A 26,963-nucleotide genomic window follows, 5' to 3' on the forward strand; every position below is an offset into this window, starting at 1 on the left:
GCCACTGATGCAGTGTTAGGGGGCTCGAGCGCATCCAATTGACTTAACTGCAAGTCACAGCAGAAGCTCTGGCTCAACCAGGACTCACCTTCACCTCAAAGCAGACTTTGCCCTTCGTCACACCGTAGGTAGCCCGGGCACCCCCCCAGAGGTAGACAAACTTCTCGGGGAAAAGAGGCTGCCCACCGTAGCGGTCTTTTGTCACTTGAAAGTGAAGGTCAGAGTTATCTGTTTAAAAGGAAGGAGATATGAAACATTTCCAAATCATCAGGGTATAAAACCACACACCACATCTAAGGTGGAACTTGATTTAAGATCACAGGTCATAAGCAGTTGACAGTACAATCATGAACCACCAGCTCAGTGGCTCAGTTGTTAGACAGCATGTAACTACACCACTAGCCACATTGCAACCAACCCAAAAGACTCCCCACTGCAGAACCTGTAAGGTACAAAGTCTGTTCTGCTGGCCAATGTAAACCCTGCAAGTCAGTTTTAAGCTCTGACAAGAGGTTTATCGTCCAATCACGTGCAGCAGCAAACAGTGCACGCAATAAGCGGCCTTGAGATGAGACGCCAATAACACGGCTTGGGCCGCTGGCCGAACAAAGCCCGTTATCCAAAGTTTTTTTTGGATCTACCGGGAAAATTAGTGGCAAGCTCAACGAGGCAAATCATCTTTGCGTCTTCTGGTTGCAAGTCCCGACCCACTCTGCAGAATCTGTTCTACAGGCTTAATAGCAACATTAGGAGACCATTTTTAAAATATACGAGTAAACGTTGACCTTTGCCTCACAGAATGTTACACTTACAGGTGTCGAGACAAACTAAACTGTCGTCAAATTCTTCTTCCGCCTCCTCATTCCCCACAGGCACCGGGGACTTGGCCCTGCAGGGATTAACAGACATAACTTAGAGAAATGAACAGAGATCAGGGCATGGAACAGCGACAAAGCAGAGGAGATTCTGTACAGACCGAAATTCGGTGTTGAACAGAGGAATATTTGTGGAATCCCATTAATTATCTATGGTTCACCTGTTGGTCACTTTCAAATCCGGAACAGGCTGGAGTGACAGCATTAGAGAAAGGACCATGTAAAAATTATGACATGAAACTGCGATTTAGTCCAACATACTTTATAGCAAGTGACATAACCCCTTAATGTGCAATGGGCCCATTACATCATCAGACATGACTTTAGGAAGCAGGTTGGAGCACACACCCCTGTATGTATCAGTGGTGCTAAGGTGGAGACAGCTGACAGCATCAAGTTCCTAAGTGTAAATGTCACCAACAATTTGTCCTGGTCCAGCCACGTGGATGCTATGGCCAAGAAAGCACACCAGTGTCTCTACTTCCTCAGAAAGCTAAGGACACTTGGCATGTCCCTAACAGACGCACCATCGAAAGCATCCTATCCAGATGTGTCACAGCTTGGTACAGCAACTGCTCTGCCCAAGACCGCAAGAAATTGCAGAGTAGTGAACGCAGCGCAGTCAGTCACGAAAACCAGCCTCCCTTCCAATGACCCCATCTACGCTGCCTCAGTAAAGCAGCCGACATAATCAAAGACCCCCTCCCGCCCCGGTCATTCTCCCTTCTGCTCCCTCCCATCAGACAGAAGACAAAAGCTTGAGAATACGTACCAGCGTACTCAAGGACAGCTTCTACCCCGCTTTTACAAGACTCTTGAACGGACTTCTCATAGGTTAAAAAGGAACTCTTGATTTCTCAGTCTACCTTGTCATGGCCCTTGCACCTTATTTGTCTACCTGCACTGCAATTTCCCTGTGACTGTAGCACTATATTCTGCATTTATTTCCCCCTTTTGTACTACCTCAACATACTTATGAATGGAATGATCTGTTTGGATGGCACGCAAACAAAAGCCTATCACTGTATCTCGGTACATGTGATGATGATAATAAACCAATTACTCATACCCACAGCATACTTAAAAGAGGTTGCTGGCATTGTTTCAGTTAGATTACAACCATCACAAACCTGAGAACTTCAAACACAAGCAGATCAATGCTTCAAGTTATAGAACTTATGTCAATTTGTTATTCCTCTCCAAGACAGACGCGAGAAACCCTCCAGTACCCTGTCCAATATGCCCCTCAAGCCTTCTCTGCCATTCAATAAGGTAATGGCTGATCCACTTTTGGTCTCAACACCATCCTGCTTGCTCTCCCGAGACCTCTCAACTCCCTTGTGGTTCAAGCGTCTGTCACTCTCCACCTTGAAAGTCTTCAATGACTCAATCTATCCAGAGAGTTGGGGACACGATAACACCTGGAACAAGAAAGTCCTCCTCTCCTCAGTCTTAAACACGTGACCCCTTATTCTGAAACCCTGCTTCTAGATATCATCACCTGGGGAAACAATTGAGCATCTACCCCATCAAAATCACCCTGCATTCTTTTAAACTGCAATTCAGGCTCAATCCACTCAACTGCCCCTCAAAAGAAAATCCCCTTCATCCCGCGAATTACCTAGTGAACCTTCCCTGCAATGCCTCCAATGCAAGAACAAAACGGCACGCAGCACTCCAGGTGCAGTCTCACTTGCACCCTGTCGAGTTGCATCAAAAACTTCCCTACTTTTAAACCGCATACTCCTTGCAATAAAGGCCAACATTCTATCAAGCTTCCTGATTACTTGCTGCACCTGCATGTGTATGTGGACCGCCAGATGCCTACCCAAGAGGATTTGGGTTGTATGTCAGTATAAGTAAGAGGCACCACAGCTATGCCAACATAGATTTCCCAAGGACAGTTGCCAGTCAGGAAGGACATTTTCAGATCTAGCCTATTGCTTCCTCTCCTCCCACAACACTGACCCTGACGTACTGTACACTATCTCAGCCAGCTAAAAAAGAAGTTGAATTCACCTTTGTTATCTTTTGATTTTAGTCCCTCCCTGCCAAATCCACTGCGAAGTCAGGGCGAAACCCAAGCTAACTTTTGGGTTGTTTTTCCAAGTAAGCAGTTTAAAGTATTGTCAGACTGTTGATGTACATATGTATTTTTTTTAAAGAATAGATTTGGGAGAAAAGACAAACATGCTTCACAGAATCACCTAGAGGCAGAGACTGTTCCAGTACTGGCAAACTTTGCCACGTGAAACATGGAATTGAATTTAGGAGCCTAGAGGTAATGCTGCAGCTACATAGGACCCCGGTCAGACCCCACTTGGAGTACTGTGCTCAGTTCTGGTCGCCTCCCTACAGGAAGGATGTAAAAGCCATAGAAAGGGTGCAGAGGAGATTTACAAGGATGCTGCCTGGATTGGGGAGCATGCCTTATGAAAGCAGGTTGAGGGAACTCGGGGAGCGACGGAGGATAGGGGGGGGGACCTGATAGAGGTGTATAACATGATGAGAGGCATTGATCGGGTAGATAGAAGCTTTTTCCTAGGGCTGAAATGGTTGCCACAAAAGGACACAGGTTTAAGGTGCTGAGGAGTAGGTATAGGAGAGATGTCAGGGGTAAGTTTTTTTTTACTCAGAGAGTCATGAGTGCATGGACTGGGCTGCCGGCAATGGTGGTGGAGGCGGATACGATAGGGTCTTTTAAGAGACTTTTGGATAGGTACATGGAGCTGAGAAAACTCGAGGGCTATGGGTCTCTAAGGTAGGGACATGTTCGGCACAGCTTTGTGAACCAAAGGGCCTGAATTGTGCTGTAGGTTTTCTATGTTTCTGTGGACAGAAATCGGAGAACCGCACAGAAAAAGGTAGCAGCGTTAAGCTCTTCATACTGGTCCATATACATATCCTTCCCCTAAGGCTCTCCATACATTTGAGGCAAAGCACTTGCATTAGTATCTCCGGAAGATACTACTGCAAGTGCTTTGTGATGCGAGGCTTGTGAATGGGAAGGAGCAATGCCCAACACAAGCAGACTGGAGTTGATCACCAAAAGCATTGCACCCAGGGACTCAACTATATGGAGAATCTTGCAAGTGAAAGGGCAAGTGGACAGGGCGGAACATATTCAACCATAGTTTAAAATTTTTTCTATGTATCATTGTAGAAATTGGAAGATTGTCTATGGAACTGATACAAAACATGGCTCAGATACGTTTTCACCTACTGGGGGTTAATATTTGGGAATACACAGGACTGGGAAAGAAAGAAAGAAAGTTGGAGTGATTTAACCCCACCAGCAAACTAATCGAATGGTCGCAGGCATTCTCTCACCGGTTGTAGTTTGTCTCCTCCCTGAATTCATAGTAACCGCGACCACGATCTTCATGGCGTCTCTTCTGCCCTCGCCGCTCGGCATCAGGTGGTCGTTCCTCGCTGCCTGAGGCGCGTTCCTCGCTCACACCCTCTCCAGCCTCCTGCTCATTATTCTGTTTACCTGCTAACAAGAATAAGGGTTCTAAGTTCCTGTTCTCTTTCACAGTCGCAAGGACTCCTGAACTAACTTCTGCAACAGGAGCTGCCAACGCCAAACTCCAGAATTTCACTGACCACCCTCAGCAGAAAGTCAGAACCAGCACATCCCAGATGAAGAGCTACTACTTAATACTTTGTTAGATCAATGCAAAGTTACACCTCTCGATCATTTGTCAATTGGCTTCAGGATCAGCACACAAAAAGGTAAAAACATATTAATAAACAATACATTTGAGATGGAGAATATGGAAAAACCCACAAACAATCTGCTGGAGGAACTCAGCAGGTCAAGCAGCGGCCCACTGAGTTGCTCCAGATTCCAGCATCTGCAGTCTCGTCTCCATGAGAAAGAAGCCATTCAGTCCCAAGCCAGGGTAGCCATTCAATTTGATGACAAGTGACCCGTGCCTTCAAAGTAACAGTTCAAAACTATGAAGACCTTGGGAATGGTTTGTATTAGTTTAATCTGCAGAAATTCTAAATTGAACAATTTATTAAGGCTGACAGCAATCAGTCCTAATGATAGCATAAACAGTCACAGTCAAACTATATTTGATGCTTGCTTCACTGAAGAGCAGATGTGTTTACATTACTACTTCGGGAACGGTTGGAGACATCCCAAGGTTGTCCAAGTACAACTTAAAATGAACATACAGAACAAGTAGGAGGAAACCATTGAGCCTCCAGAGCCAGTTTTGGCATTTAATGAAATCGTAGCTAATCCGACACATAACTCTTTGCAGTCTAATTAACAAAACCATATATTATTTTTTAAATTGCCACTTGTCTTAATCAAATCATGACCTTCTAAATTCTGGAAACATGACCTTAGCTGTGCGATCTCTCGTAACTCAACACCTGGAGTAGAATAAAACACTTCTGAAGTGTTGTCACTATTGTAAAGTAGGAAGCCAATTTTGCACACAGCTGTTGTGAAGTGACTCAGGGATAAATATTGGTCAGGGTAGTATTAAAGACAATATTTGTACTTTTTTTAAAATGAAGAGTTAGAACCCCAAATTTGAAACGAATTTTCTTTGATCCTTACAAAAATGGACTGAGGTTGTGTGTCCAATTGAAATGGTTTATTGTCTGCCCTTTCAAATCTAAGTTATGCTTTGGGGGGTTTTGATCTGCTAACAGGCCTGCGTAGTTGACCCACTCATGGTCCTAGGTATGCAGAAAAAGTACACTATGTAATCTCGCTAAGGGCATTACATAAATTCAAGTCATTCTTTCCCAAGCCAGCTTGGATACTTCAGTCTGATTCATTTAATGCGGAGGGGTGGAGTCACCTTAAATATGAACAGCAAAGTTCTTGATAGGGAAGGGTGAACAGACAGACTAAGATAGATCTGGGTACTGTCACTAACGATGGACTGGATGAGTAGAGGTCTCCACAACCCATTATCAGATGAGTAACTTCTATACAAGTTGATTGCACATGTTCATTCTTCCAACCAGTTTTGCATCACCTTCATTTTCCTGCTTCACTTTTATCCAGCCCCAAACAACTGCCATTGCATTGTATGCAAAGAAACATCATCCTGTGTACCAGCAGTGTCAACTTCTCATCAACTGTGACACTGCATCACATGCACACAGACGTACATCTCCGATTCAAATTTCCATGTTTCATCCTCAAAACATTCATATCTACAACCTCCTCTTGAAGTCCCCATCATCACCAAAGTCATTCTTCAGCCAATAAAATTTAATATGCGAGCAAGAAAAGATGGCCACTTTTCGTGCCCTCAACATCCACGTGACCAGACAACACTCTAAGTGTAGCACTGCAAACTTGGACTCCAGAACTAGCTGTGCCTCTAGCCAAGCTATACCAGTACAACTATAACATTGGCATCTGCTGGACAATTGGAAAAAACAAAATAGCCCAGATATGACTGCCCTCGATATTGAACATCTATGGTAAGATTGAAGTCAATGTGAAGACGCCCTTGTGCCTCCAATCCGAGGGAAGGGAGTTACAGTTATTGGAGGCCAATCATCTTACTCACCAGGTCATCACTATGAGTGTTTGCCAGGCCACCACTATGGGCCAACTATTTTCAGCTGCATTTCCTTCAACGAGAAGTGGGCACTGTTCAGTGTCAATTGAAAACTGTCCAACTACCTCCCTCATCAGCCAAGCCCAATTCTACCCTCAAGCAAACTTGGCGGCCAAAAAAATACCTCTGCCAAACTCAGGATATTAAGGACAAATTACAATGCTGTCACTTTGATGGGCAGTTAAACCCGAAATTCTCCGATTTACAGAGCTCACTTATAACCCACTATAAACGTCACGGAGCTAAGTGGGACTGATGGGCAATTGTCGTTTACGTTCAGGGCTCGACCGACATCACTCACTGCATGGTTTATAAATCTCATCAGAAACCTAATTAAATTACTGCAAACCCTCCACAGCCTCATTAAAATGGAAGGGAAGATTAATGATGGAGCTAAAAGGAGCCGAAATTACATTTTAATTTATTTCACAGAAAGGAACTCTACACTGGTGGCAGCCTTCAGGAGACTCCCTTTGGTACTTAGAAGCTACAAATACTTTAGGAATGTGTTCATTTTATTTTTCTTAAGCCTCCCAGTGGATCCGATGTTGTGTTATGCATGTTGCTAAGTTTTAAAGTGTTTTGGGATTATGATACAAAGCTAGGTGGCAGTGTGGCCACAAGGATCTGGCACGGCCTTGAGGACAGGATGATGGAATGGGCTAGGATATGGAAGACAGACTATAATGTGGAAAAAAGTGAGGTCATTCACTCTGGTAGACGAAAAATTAAAAGGCGGCGTATCCTTTAAACAGTGAGCTTTTGAAAGGCCTTGGTGTTCAGAGGGAGCTGGTTGTACACCAATTACTGAAAGTTAATATGCAGGTTCAGTAGCTAATTAGAAAGATCTTTAATACAAATAGATTTGAATACAAGAGCGAAGACTCCAATTATATAGAGCCCTGGTGAGACCACAAATCTGGCCTCCCTAGCAAGAAGACACACTTACATTAAGGGAGTACAGCAAAGGTTTGCCAGATTGGCGGGTTTGTTGTACAGGGAGAGATTAAGATGACTAGACCTGTACTCCAGAAGAATAGAGGTGAACTCATTGAAGCATAGAACATTCTTACCTGGTTTGCTAGGGTAGATGCAAAGAGGCTGGAGTGTTGGGAATCAGGGGCCAGGTTCAAAACAATTTATTAATATAATTGAGGACATGAAAAGAAATTTCTTCACTGAAGAGAGTGAAGCTTCAGAATTCACCAAGTATTTTTAAGGCAGATAGATCTTAAGATATTAAGGACACTAAGGGATGCAGGTTTAGTGTGGGGAAGGGGAACCGAGATAAAAGACCAGCTGAGATCTTGCTCAATGGCAGAGGAGGTACGAGTAGCCAAATGGCCTACTCTTGCTTCTATTTCTTAGGCTGTCATGGGACATTCAACAACTGCAAGGTCTCCCTTTCTTGGGAAAGTTTCTTATCCACAGGGAGTCAAGAATTAGGCTCAGAAAATATAAAAAATGGCCAGAATTTCCAGTCAAACTTCCCAACCACTGACCTAGCATGGTTGAGCACAGGAACAATTACCTCTTCTATACCAACCCAGAAGCTCCAGTTAGGGGCTGAGACAAATAGCTGAAACCAAGGATGAATGGGAGGGATAAGTTTCCTCAAGGCAGGGAGATAACTACATTTAAATCTATTCAAAAGTTTGAGTTTGTGGGCTCTACCATAGAAAAATACAGCTCAGTATCATTCTCATACACAAGTACTAACATCACTGTAATTTTTACTGTTGCACCAGTTCTCTCAATATCAGAAAAGTTGTTAAAGTGACAGTGTAGATATTTTTAAAAATTACACTTAAGCCAGCGTTATGTTTTTGAAACAGATCAGATTGCTTCCACTGATGACAAATCTATCCCTGCCGGTGCTTTGGAGGTGAAAATGGTCTCTCAATGTGCAGCCTCAGTATGAGAAAATAGCTGGGTAATATGCACCATTATATCATTAGGAAGCCACTCCCTAACCTTTTTTTAAAACAAGTTGTTTGTCTTTTTGAGCACAGGACTGTAGTCACTTGCGGTGCTTAGCCTCTTATTTCTCAAGGGAGCTGTGATTAACTGGGCAAACAATACTTCTGGCATAAACTCAATGCAAAGGCTTAATCGGGAGTCACAAACCTCATTAACACTGACACTGCAATTGTAGCCTAAACAGACTAAATCAAAGCAAGAAAACTCCTGCTCCCTGACAATACCCTGGTGTGCTGTCATTGCCAAGGCAGGCACTTAGTGCCTAGTCTCCAATGGCCATAGAGGAGAGAATGGGGAACCACAGTAGATATTGATATTATTCCACAGTCCTTTAACCCAGCGATTATCAAGGAATGACCAATGTACTGGCAAGTCAGGTGGTGCGAAGGAAATTGATGTTTATGTCCTTCATAGTGGTAAAGGTCGCAGGTTTGGGAGACAGTGTCAAAGAAGGCTTAGCAAGTTGCTGCAAGGCACTTTGCAGATGGCACAGACCGCAGTCACGCTGAGCTGGCAGTGGAGAGAATGCATTTTAGGATTGAGTGCCAGTGAGGTGGGCTGCTTTGTCCTGGATGATATTACTGAAGGCACTTGCTGCAGGATACTCAGCCTTTCACCTGCAGCTACTGTATTATGTGTCAGGTAGAGTTAAGTTTCTGATTAAAGAAAAACTGTAGATGTTGGAAATCTAAAACACGAAACAAAATGCTGAAGATCAAGCAGCACTTGTTGAGGGAAAGTGAGTTAATGTTTCAGGTCAAACACCTTTTATCAGAACTAGGAATTCAAACATGTTTTAAGTTGCAGAGGAGGGGAGGAGCAGAGAAAACAATGGGAATGTCAGTGACCAATACAGAGTGAGTAACAAACAGTGGTGGAGCTGGCCACGAGAGTTCTGTTTATTGCAGTTCATCTGAGCGGACGTGTAAACAGAAGATTGAGGAGAAGAGCGCGAGAGAAAATGAATGTTGGTTCTGCAGAATGCAGTTCATTATAGTTACTGGAAATACTCCAATGTCAGGCAGCATCTGTGGAGATGAGGGCCGAGGTTGACGACCCTTTATTCAGAAAGGGTGATTATCTGAAATGGTCAAATTTAACGTTGAAGCCCCAAAGGCTGGAAAGTCAGTCAGTCTAGTCAGAAGGTGAACCTCTGCCCTCAGCTCACCTTGAGCATTGTTAAGAACTGAGTAGGTGGCCAAGGACAGAGGGTGTCAGAGTGGGTGGGATGGAGAATTAGAGTGGCAAGTGGTTGGAAGCTCATGGTTGCCCTTGTGAACGGAGGTATTCTGCAAAATAGTCATCCAATCTCCAACATGCAAGACTGCATCATGAGCACAAAGTGCTGTATACTAAGTTGGCAGCAATACAAGTGAATCATTACTTTTACCTGGAAGGGATCATTGCACTACAGGATGGTGCAAAGGGAAATGGTTACAAGAAAAGAAAGATGCTGTATCTCCTGTGGTTGCGTGGGAAGGTGCTGAGAGAAGGGGAGTGCACGACAGAGGAGATGGAAGAGAGAGAACAATGCCTTTAGGGTGCTGAAGGGCAGGAGGGGATGATGCGTTTGGTGGTGGCATCATGTCGAAGGTGCCAGAAATCAAAGGATGACCCGTTGAACATGGAGACTGGTGGTGTGGAAGGAGAGGACAAAGGGTGACCTATCCTTGCTCTCAGTGGGAGGAGAGGAAGTGAAGGCAGAAGTGTGGGAAATGGGACAGAAGCAGTTGAGAGCCCTGTCAACTATGTTGTACAGGAAGGCACAAGTATTCAGCAGCTCAGTGGGAGAGCGTTTGAGGCTGCAATGATAATTCATCTTGATTTAACCTAGTCGTGGAATAAACTAGAACAGACCTGGAGGAAGAGCTCCAAATTTTAACAAGCCAAGATACGATGTAGGAAAAGTGCAATGGGGGCACTTTAAGGTAAATCATCGTCAGAACAGTGAGAGGTATTAGAGTAAGAAATAGTACATCTCTCTACATTATAAAAGTGGAGCTATCAAATGTGGACCCTCACTGATGTTGAAGAGCACCAAGGGCAAAGTAAGACGAGGGAAGCTCAACACTGCAGACACCTGGAGTACAAGTATAGAGTGAAATTAGGAAGGCAAAGAAGGTGCAAGAGAAAACATTGACAGCTACAATCAAGAAGAGGTTGACACAGGAAAGGATATCACAAGAAAAAGGAGCAGAAGTAGGCCACTCGGCCAATTGAGTCTGCTTCATGAGCTAAACTAAAACTATTCCTATCTAGCCCCAATTTCCAGCCTTATCCCCATATCCCTTGATACCTCGACTAATTAGATATCTATCAATCTCCTCCTTAAACACCCCTAATGATCGGGCCTCCACAGCTGTATGTGGCAAAGAATTCCATAAATCCACGACCCTCTGGCTAAAGAAATTTCTCCTCATCTCTGTTCTAAATGGGTACTCTCTAATTCTAAGACCGTGCCCTCTAGTCCTGGACTCACCCACCATGGGAAACAGCTTGGTCACATGTACTCTGTCCAGTCCTTTCAACATTCTAAATGTTTCTGTGAGGTCCCCTCTCATTCTTCTGTACTCGTACAGTCCAAGAGCCGACAAACGCTCATCGTATGTATATCCTATTAGAGACCAAAAGAGTAGCCAGAGTGCGAAGGTGGGAAATGGGATGTTCTAAATGAATGAATACAACATATCTATCTTCCCAGAACTTAGGGTAATGAATATACTGACAATACACAGGAGTGAAATATTGAAAAAAAAAGACCAATTAATAGATCCAGCGTCTTTAAAAGTAGACAAGTCACCAGGCCCAGGTAAAATGTATCCCAGCTCTTAAAAAGGGAAGAAATAGTGGAGGTTGGATCACTTTCCAAAGATTCTTGGCTACAGAGGAGGTGTCAGATGGCTGGAAGGTTGCTGATGTGCTGCCAGGCAAATCAATTAACCATAAGCTGGTCAGCCTGGTATCCACGGTTGTAAAATAAAGTTCTGATGAATGGCATGAATCAATAGTTTGGACAGTCCACATGGATTTGTTAAAGGAAGGTCGTTCAGAGGCAAAAAGGAAGTTGATGAGGGTAGCACATGTAGTTTGTGGATTTTAGCAAGCCATTTGATTGACCACAGTGGTAAAAGCCAACAAGATCCAAAAGAAACTGGCAACTTGATTAAAAATTGGTAGCATGGTGGCACAGAGCTGGGATATATTTTGGCCAGGACTGGTAACTTATGGTGGACCTCTCAATCTGTCCTTATTCCCTTTCCCCCCTCAGTAGCTCACTCCTCTGTAATGCCAGAGCCTATATTAACCCCACTTCTGGAAAGATAGATGCAAAGCATTCAATCTAAACATCAGAAGGGGAAGTGAAGGCAGAAGTGTGAGAAATGGAAAAGCAGTTGACAATCCCGTCAACTCTGATGGACAGGAAGACGCAATATTCAGCAGCTCTGTGGGAGAGCATTGTGGAGGCTGCAATGATAATTCATTTTTATTTAACCCTGTTATGGAACAAACAACGATAGACCTTGGGTAAGCAGTCAAAATTTTAACAAGCTGAGACATGATTTTGGAATAGTGCACTGGAGGGTTTGCATTGCCCAAGATCCAGATTCAATCTGGACTTCCTCCAGCAGCTACGGTTTCCTGCCACATCCCAAAAATGTGCAGGTTGGTAGGTTAATTAGCCGCTGTAAGTTGCCCGAGTGCGTAGGTAGTGTGGTAGAATTGAAGGTGGGGAGTTGATGAAAACGCTGGGAGTATAAGAAAAAATGGGATTAATGCAGGATTGGTGTAAGTGGGTAGTTGATGTTCAGCACAGACTTGGTGGGCTGAAGGGCCTGTTTCCATACTTTTTGTCTATGATCCTATGGCTTGGTGGAAGAAAGGTTAATGATCAACAGAAATTTTAGTGACTGGAATGGTAGATTCCAAGGGTCTTTGCAGAGCCTGAGACTAAGCCCCATGCTTTTTGTGATGTGTAAGTAATTTGTACTGAGTAGAAGGCTGATGACTTCTCAAAATCGGCAGAGCTATTGAAAGCAAAAAATTCTAAGGTGCAAAAAAGCCTCAATGAACTGGTTCGGCAATCACAAAATCATCAGCTGAAATTCAACCTGGCAAAAATGAAGTGCATTCGAGAAAGGCAAACAAAGCGGAGGCGCGGCAGGTAGTTCTGATACCTCGCGACTCCAGAAAACCAGGTTCAATCATGATGTCTGTGTGCGTGGAGTTTGCACGTTCTCCCTGTGGCCGTATGGGTTTCCCCCGGGTGCTCCGGTTTCCTCCCATGTCTCAAACACATGCAGGTCGGTGGATTAATTGACTGCTGCAAGTTGCTCCCTAAGTGTGGGTGAGTGGGAGGAGAATCAGTGGGGAGTTGATGGGCACCAGATGGAAAATAGGCTACAGGAAACATGTGGGAGATGGGATTGCTTTGAAAGCCAGCATCTACTCAATGGGCTGAATGATCTCCCTGTGCTGTTGGGAAATGTAAAATAAATATAAAAAGGGACAAGGCCCAACAATAGGATAGTAAAAGTTGCAGAGCAGAAGGATCTCCAAGACTACAGTATATGGTTCTGGTGAACACACTGCAGGAAGGGTAAACACAACTTGAATGCATGGGGATATTATAGTATAAATGCAACCTGAATCAATCCCAAAATCTACAATGCCACTGATGTAGCAAGAATCCATTCAAAACTCATGATAACACTAGTTACAAGTATAAACATAAGTTGAACGTACAGCAGAGTGCACATTGACATGCGTAGCGTAAGCACATCCCAAATCCAGGCTGCAATTCACAAAGGCACGCAGTAAGACAGTGTTTACACTTTAACACATTCTGAAATTCACTACGACAGCAGTCAGAGGCACCAGCCAGAACTCAGACAGCAGTTCACTGTGACAATAGTTACATTGTAAACACATACAAAACTCTTCTGAAATCCAGAATGACAGAGTACAAATGCTGCAGGAATCATACGAAATTGAATCCAGGCTACATTTCTCAATGACATTGATTACACTGTGAATGTAGCCCAAATCTTGTGGACGTGCACCGATAATCCATTCAAATTACACAAACACTCAAGCAGCCTGATACCCTAATACACAACGACACTCATTACAGCAGTATTTACACTTCAATGTACTGAAATTCACCATGACACCAGTCACACTGTAATTCACCATGACAGTAGTTACAGTGTAAACACAGCCCAAACCAAGGTTGAAATCCACAACCTTGCTGGTTAAATCAGAAAATGGCCCAAAACATGGTGTGGAATTCACCATAAATCGAGACTGAAGTCCACAGCACTGGTTACAGGGTAAAAGCACTCCCAGGATCCAAGATGATATTAGTAACTGGGCTAATTAGAGTGCATACAAGTTACAGTGTAAACACTGCCTGAATCCAGGCTGGGATTCACAGTGACACCAGTTACAGTATAAACACTAGCCAAATCCAGGCTTGAATGCACAGTGACACCTGTTACAGTGTAAACGCTACCCGAATCCAGACTGGGATTCACAGCAACACCATTTACAGTGTGAACACTCCCCTGAATCCAGACTCGAACTCAGTGAAACCGGTTACAGTGTGAACACTCCCCAGGTCCGAGATGATGTTGGTAACACCATTAATTAGTGTGAACACCAGTTACAGTGTAAACACCATCCAAATCCAGACTGGAATTCACGCTGACAGCAGCTACAGTGTGAACACTATCCGAGTCCAGTAACACCAATTATAATGATAAAAACAACAGTTTAATCCGGAGGGAAAGGCACAACATTAGCTGCACAGTGTGAACACGACGGAATCCAGACTGGGATTCATAATGACACTGGTTACAGTGTAAACACCACCCGAATCCAGACTGGGATTCACAGTGACACCAGTTACAGTGTAAACACTACCCAAATCCAGGCTTGAATGCACAGTGACACCATTTACAGTGTAAACACCACCCGAATCCAGACTGGGATTCACGCTGACAGCAGCTACAGTGGGAACACTACCTGAATCCAGTAACACTAGTTATAAATGATTAAAAAAAACAGCTTAATCCGGAAGGAAAGGCACAACGTTAGCTGCACGGTGTGAACACGACGGAATCCAGGCTGGGATTCACAGTGACACCGGTTACAGTGTAAACACCACCCAGATCCAGGCTTGAATGCACAGTGACACCGGTTCACAGTGTAACCACCACCCGAATCCAGACTGGGATTCACGCTGACAGCAGCTTCAGTGCGAACACTACCTGAATCCAGTAACACCGGTTATAGTGATTTAAACAACAGCCTAATCCGGAGGGAAAGGCACAACATTAGCTGCACGGTGTGAACACGACGGAATCCAGGCTGGGATTCACCGTGACACCGGTTCCAGTGTAAACGCCACCCGAATCCAGGCTGGAACTCACAGTGACACCAGCTACGACGTTACTGTAGCTGGAACCGGTACCAACACTGGCGTACGGTCGGACCCGCTCCCCGCCCGAGTCCCCTGCTGCTCTCACCGGCCTGGGCCGCAGCTTGCGGTTTGTCTCCGTTCTGCTGGTCGGCCTCAGACTGCTGCTGCTGGTCCGGCGCGGCCTCCTCCTGGGCCGGAGGCTCCGGCTGGGCCTCCTGCTCCATCTCCTCCTCCTCCTGCCCGGCCGGCACAGCCTGGGTTACCTCGGGCTCCGTCACCTCCTGCCACTGGGCGTCGGGCTGCTCCTCCACCCGGGCCTCCTCCTCCTCCTCCTCCTCCTCGCCGGGCCGCACCTCATCCCCGGCCTCTCCTGCGCCGTGCTCGGGGGCCTGAGGCGCCGGGGGCGGCCCGTCCTCCTCTTCCACCTCCTCCTCTTCCTCCTCCTCGTCCTCCTCCTCCTCCAGCAGCAGCTTGTCGTCGTCCCCGGCTTCCTCGTCTCCGTCCGCCGGGCCCGGGCCGTAGGCCTTGCCGGGCCTCGCGTCGTCGCCGGCCGCCTCGTCGCTCAGCAGCTCGGCGTCCAGGGCCTCCTGCAGCCGCTGCGCCAGCTCGGCCTTCAGGCCTCGGGTGTCGAGTCCGCGCTCCTGCAGCTCCTGCCGCAGCTCGGCCACCTTCAACCGCTTGACGTCCAGGCCGCTCATCCTCGCCTCCGAGTGCCGGCCTCTGCCGCCCGGCCCGTGGGGGGGGGAAGGAAGGTTCAAATCCCAACCGCCGCTAACGGCCCAACTTTCAAAAAAAACAAAATGGCGCCGCCAGCTCCCGCTCCGCTCCCCGGGCCCCCTTCCTCCCCTCGCCGCCGTTGGCTGCGCCGCCTGCCGCTCACCCGCCTCCCGCCAATCGGCTTGCGGCGTCGGCCGCCGCCTCTGTTCACCTCCGCCAATCGCCTGCGCCCCGACGCGCCCGCCTTTCTTCCTCCCCGCCAATGAGCCCCGTCCGTCCTGTCCGTCCTGCCCGCCTCTGCAGCTCGGCCAATGGGTTCTGTCAAGCGCCGCTCCTCTCCCTCGTCCAATGGTTTCCTCCCTGCCCGCCACTTTCTTTCCACTCTCGGCCAATGGGCTCCGACTACTTCTCCCCCTCGGCCAATCGTCTCCGACTACTTCTCCCCCTCGGCCAATGATCTTTGAATACTTCTCCCCCTCAGCCAATTGCCTCCGGCTACACTTCCCCCTCGGCCAATGGTCAACTACTTCTCCCCCTCGGCCCTCCATGGATGCTGCCTGACCTGCTGAGTTTCTCCAGCACTTTTTGTGAATTGACCAATTGTCTTTGACTACTTCTCCCCTCTCGACCAATCGTCTCCGACTACTTCTCCCCCTCGGCCAATCACCTCCGACTACTTCTCCCCCTCAGCCAATTGCCTCCGACTACTCTTTCCCGTCGGCCAATGGTTAACTACTTCTCCCCCTCGGCCCTCCATGGATGCTGCCTGACCTGCTGAGTTTCTCCAGCACTTTTTGTGAATTGACCAATTGTCTTTGACTACTTCTCCCCCTCGGCCAATGGTCTCCAACTGCTTCTCCCCCCTCGGCCAACGGTCTCCGAATACTTCACCCTTTCGGCCAATGGTCTCAGATTACTCTCCCCTTTGGCCAATGGCCTCAAACTACTTGTGCCAATCGGCCAGTTGCCTCTGACTACTTCTCTTCTTCGGCCAATGATCTCTGACTACTTCGGCCAATGGTCTTCGACCATTTCTCACCCCCTCCCTCCTCTTTACACTTTAGCCAATGACCTACTCCCACATGGCTGGATTCCTTCTCTTCCAGCTGCAAGGCAGCCTGCGAATGGCCTGGACTTTGGCACCAGTGGGCATACTTATCCCATGTCCCCACTAAAACAGGTTGACAGACGGGTGGTCAATAGGATTCATCCCATTTATCAGGGGAGTTACGTCAGGGACCCCATTGCAAGGTCCTGTGGGAACTGTAGTCTTTGGCACTCTCCTTGGTACACAGGTTGGGCGCAGGAGGCCATTCAGCTCTTCAAACCTATTCTCCATTGATCACCATTGACCATGTAATCACACTTCCTCACCTCTGATTTACTTGACCAATCAAAATATGTTGATATTTGGTTTTTAAATGTTCGATTGACCCCATCCTTCATCTGAAAGAGTCCCAGGTTACAATTTTTCTTCCAATCCAGTGTACTGCTTTTAGGATCAACAATATAGTCTCCTCTACACTGGAGAAACCAAAGGCAGATTGGGTGATCGCCTTGCAGAGTCCTTGTGCTCTGTCCAGAGGGGTGATCCTGACAGTCTGTTGGTGGTGCTCAATAGACTAAGTCCAAACACTTAGAATCATAGAGTCACACAGCACAGTTGGCAAACTCGTCCATGCCGACTGTGTTGTCCCGGCGAACTAGTCCCATCTGCCCACGTTTGGCCCACAGCCCCCTACACCCCTCCTATCCATCGACCTGCCCAGATGGCTTTTATCTGTTGCCACATTTCCTGTTTCCTGCAACACCTCGAAAGTTCAACGTTAATTGTGAAGCGAAAGGTCTTTGTGGTGAAAGTTGCCGAACAAGGTTTTGCTTTCCATTCGAATTGTGACTTGGAAGAAGGAAGCACTTACTGGGAAGTGCAATAACAAACAGAAAGGCTGCTTGTGAGAAGGATACAAAACAGTCTGGAGGGAAGTAAAGCAAGTGAAAGAGATGTTAAAAAATGTGGCAGGGGGAAATGTGTTCACTGTGGAAAAGAAAAGTACGGGATGTCATTTAAACAGAATACAGTTGTGAAAATCTAAGGTGCAATGTGACAAGGGGTCCTTATAGATAAAGCAGAAAGCTGGTGTGCAAGTGCAGCAGATCGTAGAGAAGTCTTAATTCTCTATGAGAGGAGGAGGATGAGAGGAGACGTGATAGAGGAATATAAAATATTAAGAGGAATAGATAGAGTGGACAGCCAGCGCCTCTTTCCCAGAACACCAATGCTCAATACAAGAGGGCGTGGCTTTAAAGTAATGGGTGGGAAGTTCAAGGGAGATATCAGAGGAAGGTTTTTTCACCCAGAGAGTGGTTGGGGCATGGAATGCGCTGCCTGGGGCGGTGGTGGAGGCAGGTACATTGGTCAAATTCAAGAGATTACTAGATAAGCATATGGAGGAATTTTAAATAGAGGGATATGTGGGGGGAAGGTGTTAGATAGTCTTAGGTGAGGTTTAAAGGTCGGCACAACATTGTAGGCCGAAGGGCCCGTATTGTGCCGTACTGTTCTATGACTTGATAGTTGTATCAACATCCACCCCTCCCCTGGCTCAATCTGCCCACCATCTCCATCCTCACCTGGTTCCACCTATCGCCAACCAGCCCCCAGCTCACCCCAGCCCCTCACCCCTTTATACTGGCTGTCTCCCCTCTACATTCCCAGTCCTGATGCAGTGTTCTCCACCCTGGGACGTCCCCTCAGGGTCTGGTGCGTCTCAATAAGCTCATTATGTAGGAGGCAGAGTGGAAGGTTGGTCTGGGGAGGAGGGAGGGAGTGGGAGAGAAAGAGAAAAGGACAGAGAGAGTGTGGGAGAGGGAAGAGGGAGGAGCAAGCAGAGAGAGAAAGGCAACAGAGAGAGAGAGAGAGAGAGAGAGCAAAGTGGAAAACAGTGAAGTAAGGGAAAGACTGAGCAGGGAGAGATAGAAGGAGAGAGAGGGGGGGAGAGATGAACAGGGAGGGATGGAGAGAAAGAAGGAGAGAAACAGGAGAGAGAGAAAACTGGGGAGGGTAAGAGAGAGCAGGGAGAGAAAGAGAAACGGAGAACAAAACAGGGAGACGGAGAGAGAACCAGAAAAACTCGGAGAGAGGTGAGAGAGAGAGAGACAGAGAGTGACAGAGACAGGTACTGAGAGAGAGAGATGAGAGGGAGAGAGGGAGAGGTAGAGGGAGAGAGGTGAAAGAGAGGTGAGAGAGAGAGAGGGAGAGGTGAGAGAGAGGGAGAGAGAGAGAGAGAGAAAGAGAGGTGAGAGGGAGAGGTGGGAGAGAGAGGTGAGAGAGGGAGAGAGGGAAAGGGAGAGACAGAGTCTGTAGAGCTGTCGTGTGCACAGACAATTTTGTTTTGCTGTTTACTAAGATAAAGTCAGAGCTACTACACAAAACACCATGCACAGATGACAGTCAGCATGTAACTAACAGCAGGGGCTGCCGTCAGGCACACACAGTTCTTCATGTGTGCGTACACAGTATACGCCACTGTGCTGTTCCTCGAAGTAACGAGTCCACATCGCCTGCTTGTAACAGAGCTCGATATTTTCCATCAGACAGCAACGTGCAAAGCTGTGTTCCGTGTCGGAATCGTTGAGGATGGGTGTTGCTTGCTCAAGGTGGGAGAAGGTCTCCAGAAGCCTCTCTGCAGCCGCCAGTGCTGTTGTGTTGATGGGTTCTCTTTCCTCCAGCTCTCGTGGATGGCCCGTTGTGATCTCTTCCATCGTGAGATCGTAATAACTCTTCCTTGCCAACTTCTTCCTCAGGTTTCTCATCGCTCCAGCGAGAGGGTTGAGAGCTTCAAGTTCCCAGAAGTGAACATCACCAATACCCTGTCCTGGTCAAATCACGTAGATGCCAAGGCCAAGAAAGCTCACCAGCGCCTCTACTTCCTCAGGAGGCTAAAGAAATTTGGTTTGTCCCCTTTGACTCTCACCAACTTTTATCAATGTACCATAGAAAGCATCCTATCTGGATGCATCACGGCTTGGGACGGCAACTGCTCTGCCCAGGACCACAAGAAACTGCAGAGAGTTGTGGACACAGCCCAGTGCATCACGGACACCAGCCTCCCCTCCTTGGACTCTGTCTTTACCTCTCGCTGTCTTGGCGAAGCAGGCAGCATAATCAAAGACCCCACCCACCCAGGTCATTCTCTCTTCCCTCCTCTTCCATCGGGTAGAAGATACAGGAGCCTGAGGGCACATACTGCCAGACTTAAGGACAGCTTCTACCCCACTGTGATAAGACTATTGGATGGTTCCCTTATACGATGAGATGGACTCTGACCTCACGATCTTTGTTGTGACCTTGAACCTTATTGCACTGCACTTTCTCTGTAGCTGTGACACTTTACTCTGTATTGTTATTGTTTTTACCTGTACTACCTCAGTGCACTCTGTACTAACTCAATGTAACTGCACTGTGTAATGAATTGACCTGTACGATCGGTATGCAAGACAAGTTTTTCACTGTACTTCGGTACAAGTGACAATAATAAACCAATACCAATACCAATCCAGTCTCTTCTTCGTTGACCAATTCCTCATTGATTTGCTTCGACTCCTCATGGAAATTTTCCTCCCTACAGGAAGACAGAGAAACAAGACACAGCAGATGCCAGAATAATTTTAATTCTCCTCCCCATTCCCACACAGGACACGGTGGCCAGAAGCAGGAGTGCGGCGAGGCGGTCGCCCGGTTTGCGCCTGGTCTCACCGACGGAGAGGCCTCACCGGGACCACCGGATGCAATAAACAAGGCCGGAGGCTTTGCAGGTGGATCACTGCCTCACCTGGAAGGGCCGTGTAGGGACTTGGACGGTGGTGAGGGAGGAGGTGTGGGGGCAGGGGTCACACCTCCCATGGTTGCAGGGGCAAAGTGCCGGGGGGCAGGGAAGGATGAGCAGACCAGGGAATCACGGAGAGAGCGATCCCTGCGGAAAGCAGAAAGGGGAAGATTCCACGAATCCACAACTTAATTCCATGCTTCACCTTCCTCTCCTATCAGATCCCACCATCTGTCACCTCGACCTATCACCTCCCAGCCTCTGTCGCCACTCCCACCCTCCCCTCCTCCTCCTCCGCCTCCCCGTCACCCCTGGTGCCACCCGTCACCTGCCAGCTCGCGCTCCACCCCTTCCCCTCACCCCTTTATACCGGCCGTCTCCCCTCTATCTCTCAGTCCACATGAAGGGTCTCGACCCGAAACGTCGACTGTCCGTTGTATTGTGGAGGGTCGTGGCTGTCACGTGACAACATCGAACCCATCGGGTCGGAGGACAGCACTGCCCCCATTTGGTCGGAATACACACCGCTGTCAATCAAGGTTTGGCTCCGCTGCCCCCCCCCCCACCCATCCGGGCACACTTGACCATTGGTCTCTTTAAGCACCTTTGTACCTGGCACACTTGACCATTGGCCCTTTTGAACTACCTGGGCTGGACCACCCCCAGCCCTCCAGCACTATAAAGAGTGCCGCATGTGCTGGGTTCCCTCTCTTTGTTGTCTCCGAGGGATGCCGAGGTAAGCTGTGCACTGCTTAAAAGAAATTAGTTAGAATATCCCTCTAGCATAGAGCCGATACCTACCAAGGGGTGGCAGGTATCGTATTGACTGTTCCTTGATTGTATGTACCCAGTTCGTTGTGTGTGCGCGTGTGTGGGCCTAAGGTGGGCCGAAGGGCCTGTTTTGTGCTGTATGGTTCTATGGTGTGTATCTCACCCTTGTTGCGATCCCCCCCACGTTCGCGATCACCAGTGCATGTGTGTGTATGTGTGCGTTCGTTCCCGTTTATCCTGTCCCGCGTTTGTCTTTGTAAATAAATCATTTTAACTCCAAAGGCTGTGTCCAGAGTCCTTGCTCTTCGAGACCTTTTGAACTTGTCTTACAACATCCGTTTCCCTGCATAGATGTTGCCTGACCCACTGAGTTCCTCCAGCATCTTGCTCCCAACAGGAAGAACTTGTTAAAACATTCAAACCAGAAGATCCACAACCCCGTCAGTCTTAAAACCCCAAGAATCAGAATCAGATTTATTATCACTGACTTAAATGGCGTGGAATTTGTTGCTTTGTGGCAGCAGTACAGTGCAAGTTACTTTAACTTACAAACATAAATAAATAGTGCAAAAGACGAATAACGAGATGGTGTTCATGGGTTCGTGGACTGTTCAGAAATCTGATGGCGGTGGGGTAGAAGCTGTTCCTGAATCGTTGAGTGTGGGTCTTCAGGCTCCTGTACCTCCTCCCCGATGGTAGTAACGAGAAGAGGGCATGTCCCGGGTGGTGAGGGTCCTCAGTGATGGATGCCGCCTTCTTGAGGCACCGCCTCTTGAAGATGTCCTCGATGGCGGGGAGGGTTGTGTTCATGATGGAGCTGGCTGAGTCTACAACCCTCTGCAGCCTCTTGCGATCCTGTGCATCAGAGCCTCCATACCAGGCGGTGATGCAACCAGCCAGAACGCTCTCCACCGTACATCTGTAGAAGTTTGGTGACATACCAAATCTCCTCCATTAAGCGTGCCTTCTTCATGATTGCATCAATGTGTTGGGCCCAGGACAGATCCTCTGAGATGTTGACCCCAGGAACTTGAAGCTGCTCACCCTTTCCACCGCTGACCCCTCAGTGGGGACTGGTGTGTGTTCTCCTGACTTCCCCTTCCTGAAGTCCACAGTCAGTTCCTCAGTCTCGCTGACGTTGAGTGCGAGGTTCTTGATGTGACACCACTCAACCAGCCGATCTGGCTCACTCCTGTACAGCACAAAAGGAGGCCATTCGGCCCATTGTATCCACCTGTGCTGGCTCTCAGCTGGAGCAACTCACTAGTCGCCCCCCACTTCCCTCTCTGGCTCTTTCCCTCACTGGGTTGGAGGAAGAAGAATCCAACGGATTGAAGTCTTGATTCGCAAGCTGTGTGTGTCTGCAAGCATCACCCGAGGAAAACACTGTGCTTGGAGGGTACGGTGATGGCGTAGCGGTTAAATTACCAGACTTATAATCGAGAGCCCCGAGTTCAAGTCCCGCCTCGGCATCTGTGGAATTTGAATTCAGTTAATAATTTGGGAGAACAGCAATTCGTCGTTAATACTGACGACCTCAAACGAAAGACAGGATTGTTGCAAAACACATCTGGTTCATTGATATCCTTCAAGGATCTCTGCCCAGTTGGGTTTATATGTGACTCCGGACCCAGTGGTGGCCTCTGATCGCTTCTCAAGGGGCGTTGTGTAAGACAGGTTCGTAAGGTCTCAAAGGGCAAGGACTCTGGACACAGTCTTTGGAGTTAAAACGATTTATTCACAAAGATAAACGCCGGACAGGATGAATGGGAACGAATGCACTCACGCACACACACACACGGGTGATCGCGGACGTGGGGGAAACCGCAACAAGGGTGAGATGCACACGCACGCACGCACGCACGCACGCACACACAACAAACTGGGTACAAACAAATCAAGGAGGAAACAATATGGTGTCTGCCACCCCTTGATTCAGTGCAAGCATCGGCTCTACGCTACCGGGAATCTACTTAGGACGCTCCTAACCCTTGTGGAAGTGCCCATTCTTACCAACGGTCTCTTCAGCGTTGTCTCACGATTCCTGGAGCAATCAACAGAGAGCAGACCACGCACATGTGGCATTCCTTATAGTGCTGGAGGGCTGGGTGGTCCAGCCCAGGTAATTCAAGCAAGCCAATTGCTCAGGGCCAGGTACAAAGGTGTTTACAGAGGCCAATGGTCAAGTGTGGACTAATGGGCGGATGGAGCCAGACCTTGATCAACAGTGATGTGGCTTTCGACCCAGGTGATCAATGGTGTCACTTGACAGCCATGAGCCTTCACAATACAAGGGGCAATTAAGGATGGCCAATAAATGCTGGCATTGCCAGTGATGCCAAGATCTTTAAAAATTAATGGTAACAACATCAGGAGAGCTGGAACTTAAACACAAGGAAGTAGGAGCTGGAATAGGCCACATGGCCCCTCAAGCCTGCCCCACTGATCTGTCCCAGGCCTCATCTCCTCATCTGTCCCAGTTCCCCACAGCCCTCAATTCCCCGATCTTTCAAAATGTATCTCCCCCCCACCTCTTTAATTCCACCCCCCCCCCCAGTGAGAAGAAGTCCCTCCTCACCTCTGTTTTAAACAACCACCCCCAAATCCTGTACCTGCGTCCCCTCGTTCAAGACTTTTCTACCAGTGGAAACCATAAGGCCATAAGATATAGGAGCAGAATTAGGACCTTCGGCCCATCGAGTCTGCCCTGCCATTCAATCGTGGCTGATTTTCCAACCCCATTCTCCCACTCCCAATCCTTAACCCCCCCCCTTTACCGATCAAGAACCTATCGACTTCTGCCTTAAATGCACCCAATGGCTTGGCCTCCACTGCTCTCTGTGGCAACGAGTTCAACATATTCACCGCCCTCTTGGCTGAAGAAACCTCGACCTGCATCTCCCTGTCGCCGGTCACATCAACCCCCCCCCCCCCTCCCCCCGACTCCATCACTGATATGTCAGTCCGCGGCCTCCTCCGCTGCCAGGAGAACTGGAGGAACAGCACCTCATTTTCCGTCTTGGGAACACAGCCTAACGGCATGAACATCGAATTTTCCCCATTTTAAGTAAGCCAATACCTTCCCCCCCCCCACCACCGAGCCTCTTTTTCCTTTTGCTTCTCTTTCCTAACCTCTCTCTCTCTTCTCTCCTTGCCTATTTTTCTTTCATCTCCTCCCCCCACGGGCCACCTGCCTCCCTACCTTTGACCCATCCCCTGGCGGATCTGCTCTGCCTCCTCCCCCGCACCTGCCCATCACTGTCTCTTATTCGCATCTACCCATCACCGCCCTGCGCCCACCCCGCCTCCCCTCTTCTGTCCACCTCTCACTGCTCTGCTTCTCCCTCCTATATATCGGGCTTCCCCCTTTCCCTATCCTCAGTCCTGAAGCAAGGTCCTGACCCCGAAACGTTCACCGCCTGCTTTTCTCCACGGATGCTGCCTGGCCCGCTGAATTCCTCCGGCATCATCGTGTTTTTCATCTCGATTCCAGCATCTGCGGTCCTTTACTTTTCTCAAATCATAGAACATAGAACATTACAGCACAGTACAGGCCCTTCGGCCCACAATGTTGTGCCGACATTTTATCCTGCTCTAAGATCTATCTAACTCTTCCCTCCCACATCGCCCCCTATTTCTCTATACTTCATATGTCTATCTAAGAGTCTCTTAAATGTCCCTAACGTACCTGCCCCACAACCTCTGCCGGCAGTGCATTCCACACACCCACCACTCTCTGTGTAAAAAATTTACCTCTGACATCCCCCCCATACCTTCCTCCAATCACCTTAAAATTATGTCCCCTCGTGTTAGCCATTTTCACCCTGGGAAAAAGTCTCTGACTGTCCACTCAATCTATGCCTCTTATCATCCTGTACACCTCTATCAAGTCACCTCTCATCCTCCTCCTCTCCAAAGAGAAAAGCCCCAGCTCGCTCAACCTATCCTCATAAGACATGCTCTCCAATCCCGGCAACATCCTAGTAAATCTCCTCCGCACCCTCTCTAAAGCTTCTGCATCGTTCCTATAATGGGGCGACCAGAAATGAACACAATACGCCAAGTGTGGTCTGACCAGGGTTTTATAGAGCTGCAACATTACCTCACGGCTCTTGAACTCAATACCCCAACTAATGAAGGCCAACACTCCATATGCCTTCTTTATAACCCTATTAACCTGCGCAGTAACCTTGAGGGATCAATGGACATGGACCCCAAGATCCCTCTGTTCCTCCACACTAAGAGTCCTGCCATTAACCTTGTATTCTGCCTTCAAATTTGACCTTCCAAAGTGCATCACTTCACACTTTTCCGGGTTGAACTCCATCTGCCACTTCTCAGCCCAGCTCCGCATCCTATCAATGTCCTGATGTAATCTACAGCAACCTTCTACACTATCCACAACACAACCAACCTTCGTGTCATCTGCAAACTTACTAACCCACCCTTCCACATCCTCATCCAAGTCGTTTATAAAAATCACAAAGAGCAGGGGTCCCAGAACAGATCCCTGAGGAACACCACTGGTCACCAACCTCCAGACAGAATACGCTCCGTCTACCGCCACCTTCTGTCTTTTATGAGTGAGTCAATTTTGAATCCACACAGTCAAGTTTCCCTGGATTCCATACTCCTGATTTTCTGAATGAGCCTTCCATGAGGAACCTTATCAAACACCTTACTAAAACCCATGTACACCACATCCACTGCTCTACCTTCATCAATGTGCTTTGTCACATCCTCAAAGAATTCATTCAGGCTTGTGAGGCACGACCTGCCCCTCACAAAGTCATGCTGACTGTCCCTAATCAGCCTATGCTTCTCCAAATGCCCATAAATCCTGTCTTTAAGAATCTTCTCCAGTAATTTGCCCACCACTGAAGTAAGACTCACTGGTTTGTAATTCTCAGGTTTAGCCTTACTCCTTTTCTTGAACATTTGCCACCCTCCAATCATCTGGCACTACTCCTGTGGCCAGTGAGGACGCAAAGATCATCGCCAAAGGCGCAGCAACCTCTTCCCTCATTTCCCCTAAAAACCTTGGATATATCCCATCCGGCCCCAGTGACTTATCTACCTTAATGTTTTCCAAAAGTTCCAGCACACCCTCTTTCTTCACGTCAACATGCTCTAGCACATCAGCCTGTCGTACGCCATCCTCACAAACGTCAAGGTCTCTCTCTCTCTGGTGAATACTGAAGTAAAGTATTCATTAAGGACCTCCCCTACCTCTTCCAACTCCAGAAACATGTTTCTTCTTTTATCCCTGATCGGTTCTACCCTCACTCTAGTCATCCTCCTATCCTTCACATACGTGTAGAATGTCTTGGGGTTTTCCTTAATCCTACTCGCCAAGGCCTTCTCATGCCCCCTTCTAGATCTCCTAAGTCTGTTCTTAAGGTCCCTGGCTACCTTGCAATTCTCCAGAGCCCTGTCTGATCCTCGCTTTCTAAACCTTACGTAAGCTTCTTTCTTCCTCTTGATGATATTCTATGTCTCTTGTTCACGGTTCCTTCACTCTCCCATCCTTACCCCTGCTACAATGGAACAAACCTATCCAGGTCTGACTACAGCTCTGCCTTCAATACAATAACCCCAAGTAAGCTTGTCACCAAACTCTGAGACCTGGGACTCAACACCTCCCTCTGCAACTGGATCCTTGACTTTCTAACAAACAGACCGCAATCAGTGAGGATATTATTCTCACGATTATTCTCAACACTGGTGCCCCACAAGGCTGCGTCCTCAGCCCTCTACTCTACTCCCTATACAC

The 26,963-nt window shown here is 47.8% G+C and overlaps 2 protein-coding genes across 4 annotated transcripts in view; both read right to left on the reverse strand.

The window, feature by feature from the left end:
• Nucleotides 1-16,156, reverse strand: part of LOC127587078 (heterogeneous nuclear ribonucleoprotein U-like protein 2) — a 32,925-nt gene extending 16,769 nt beyond the window's left edge. Inside the window, exons 1-4 of one of the 2 annotated variants that reach the window (XM_052045261.1) lie at nucleotides 14,983-16,156; nucleotides 4,206-4,368; nucleotides 813-889; nucleotides 89-228 (exon numbers count right to left, since the gene is read on the reverse strand). In XM_052045261.1, coding sequence (XP_051901221.1) covers nucleotides 89-228; nucleotides 813-889; nucleotides 4,206-4,368; nucleotides 14,983-16,141 — 1,539 coding nt within the window. In that variant the 5' untranslated portion in view covers nucleotides 16,142-16,156. Of the gene's footprint in view, nucleotides 1-88; nucleotides 229-812; nucleotides 890-4,205; nucleotides 4,372-14,982 lie in introns of both variants that reach the window. The other variant, XM_052045260.1, reaches the window with a different exon arrangement.
• A 2,998-nt stretch (nucleotides 16,157-19,154) lies between these two features.
• LOC127587081 (zinc finger and BTB domain-containing protein 3-like) overlaps nucleotides 19,155-26,963 on the reverse strand; it is a 59,353-nt gene continuing 51,544 nt past the window's right edge. The window contains exon 3 of one of the 2 annotated variants that reach the window (XM_052045275.1): nucleotides 19,155-20,215. In XM_052045275.1, coding sequence (XP_051901235.1) covers nucleotides 20,100-20,215 — 116 coding nt within the window. In that variant the 3' untranslated portion in view covers nucleotides 19,155-20,099. The remainder of the gene's footprint in view (nucleotides 20,216-26,963) is intronic. The other variant, XM_052045274.1, reaches the window with a different exon arrangement.

Source organism: Pristis pectinata, chromosome 38, assembly GCF_009764475.1.
Source record: "Pristis pectinata isolate sPriPec2 chromosome 38, sPriPec2.1.pri, whole genome shotgun sequence".
Classification (NCBI taxonomy): domain Eukaryota; kingdom Metazoa; phylum Chordata; class Chondrichthyes; order Rhinopristiformes; family Pristidae; genus Pristis; species Pristis pectinata.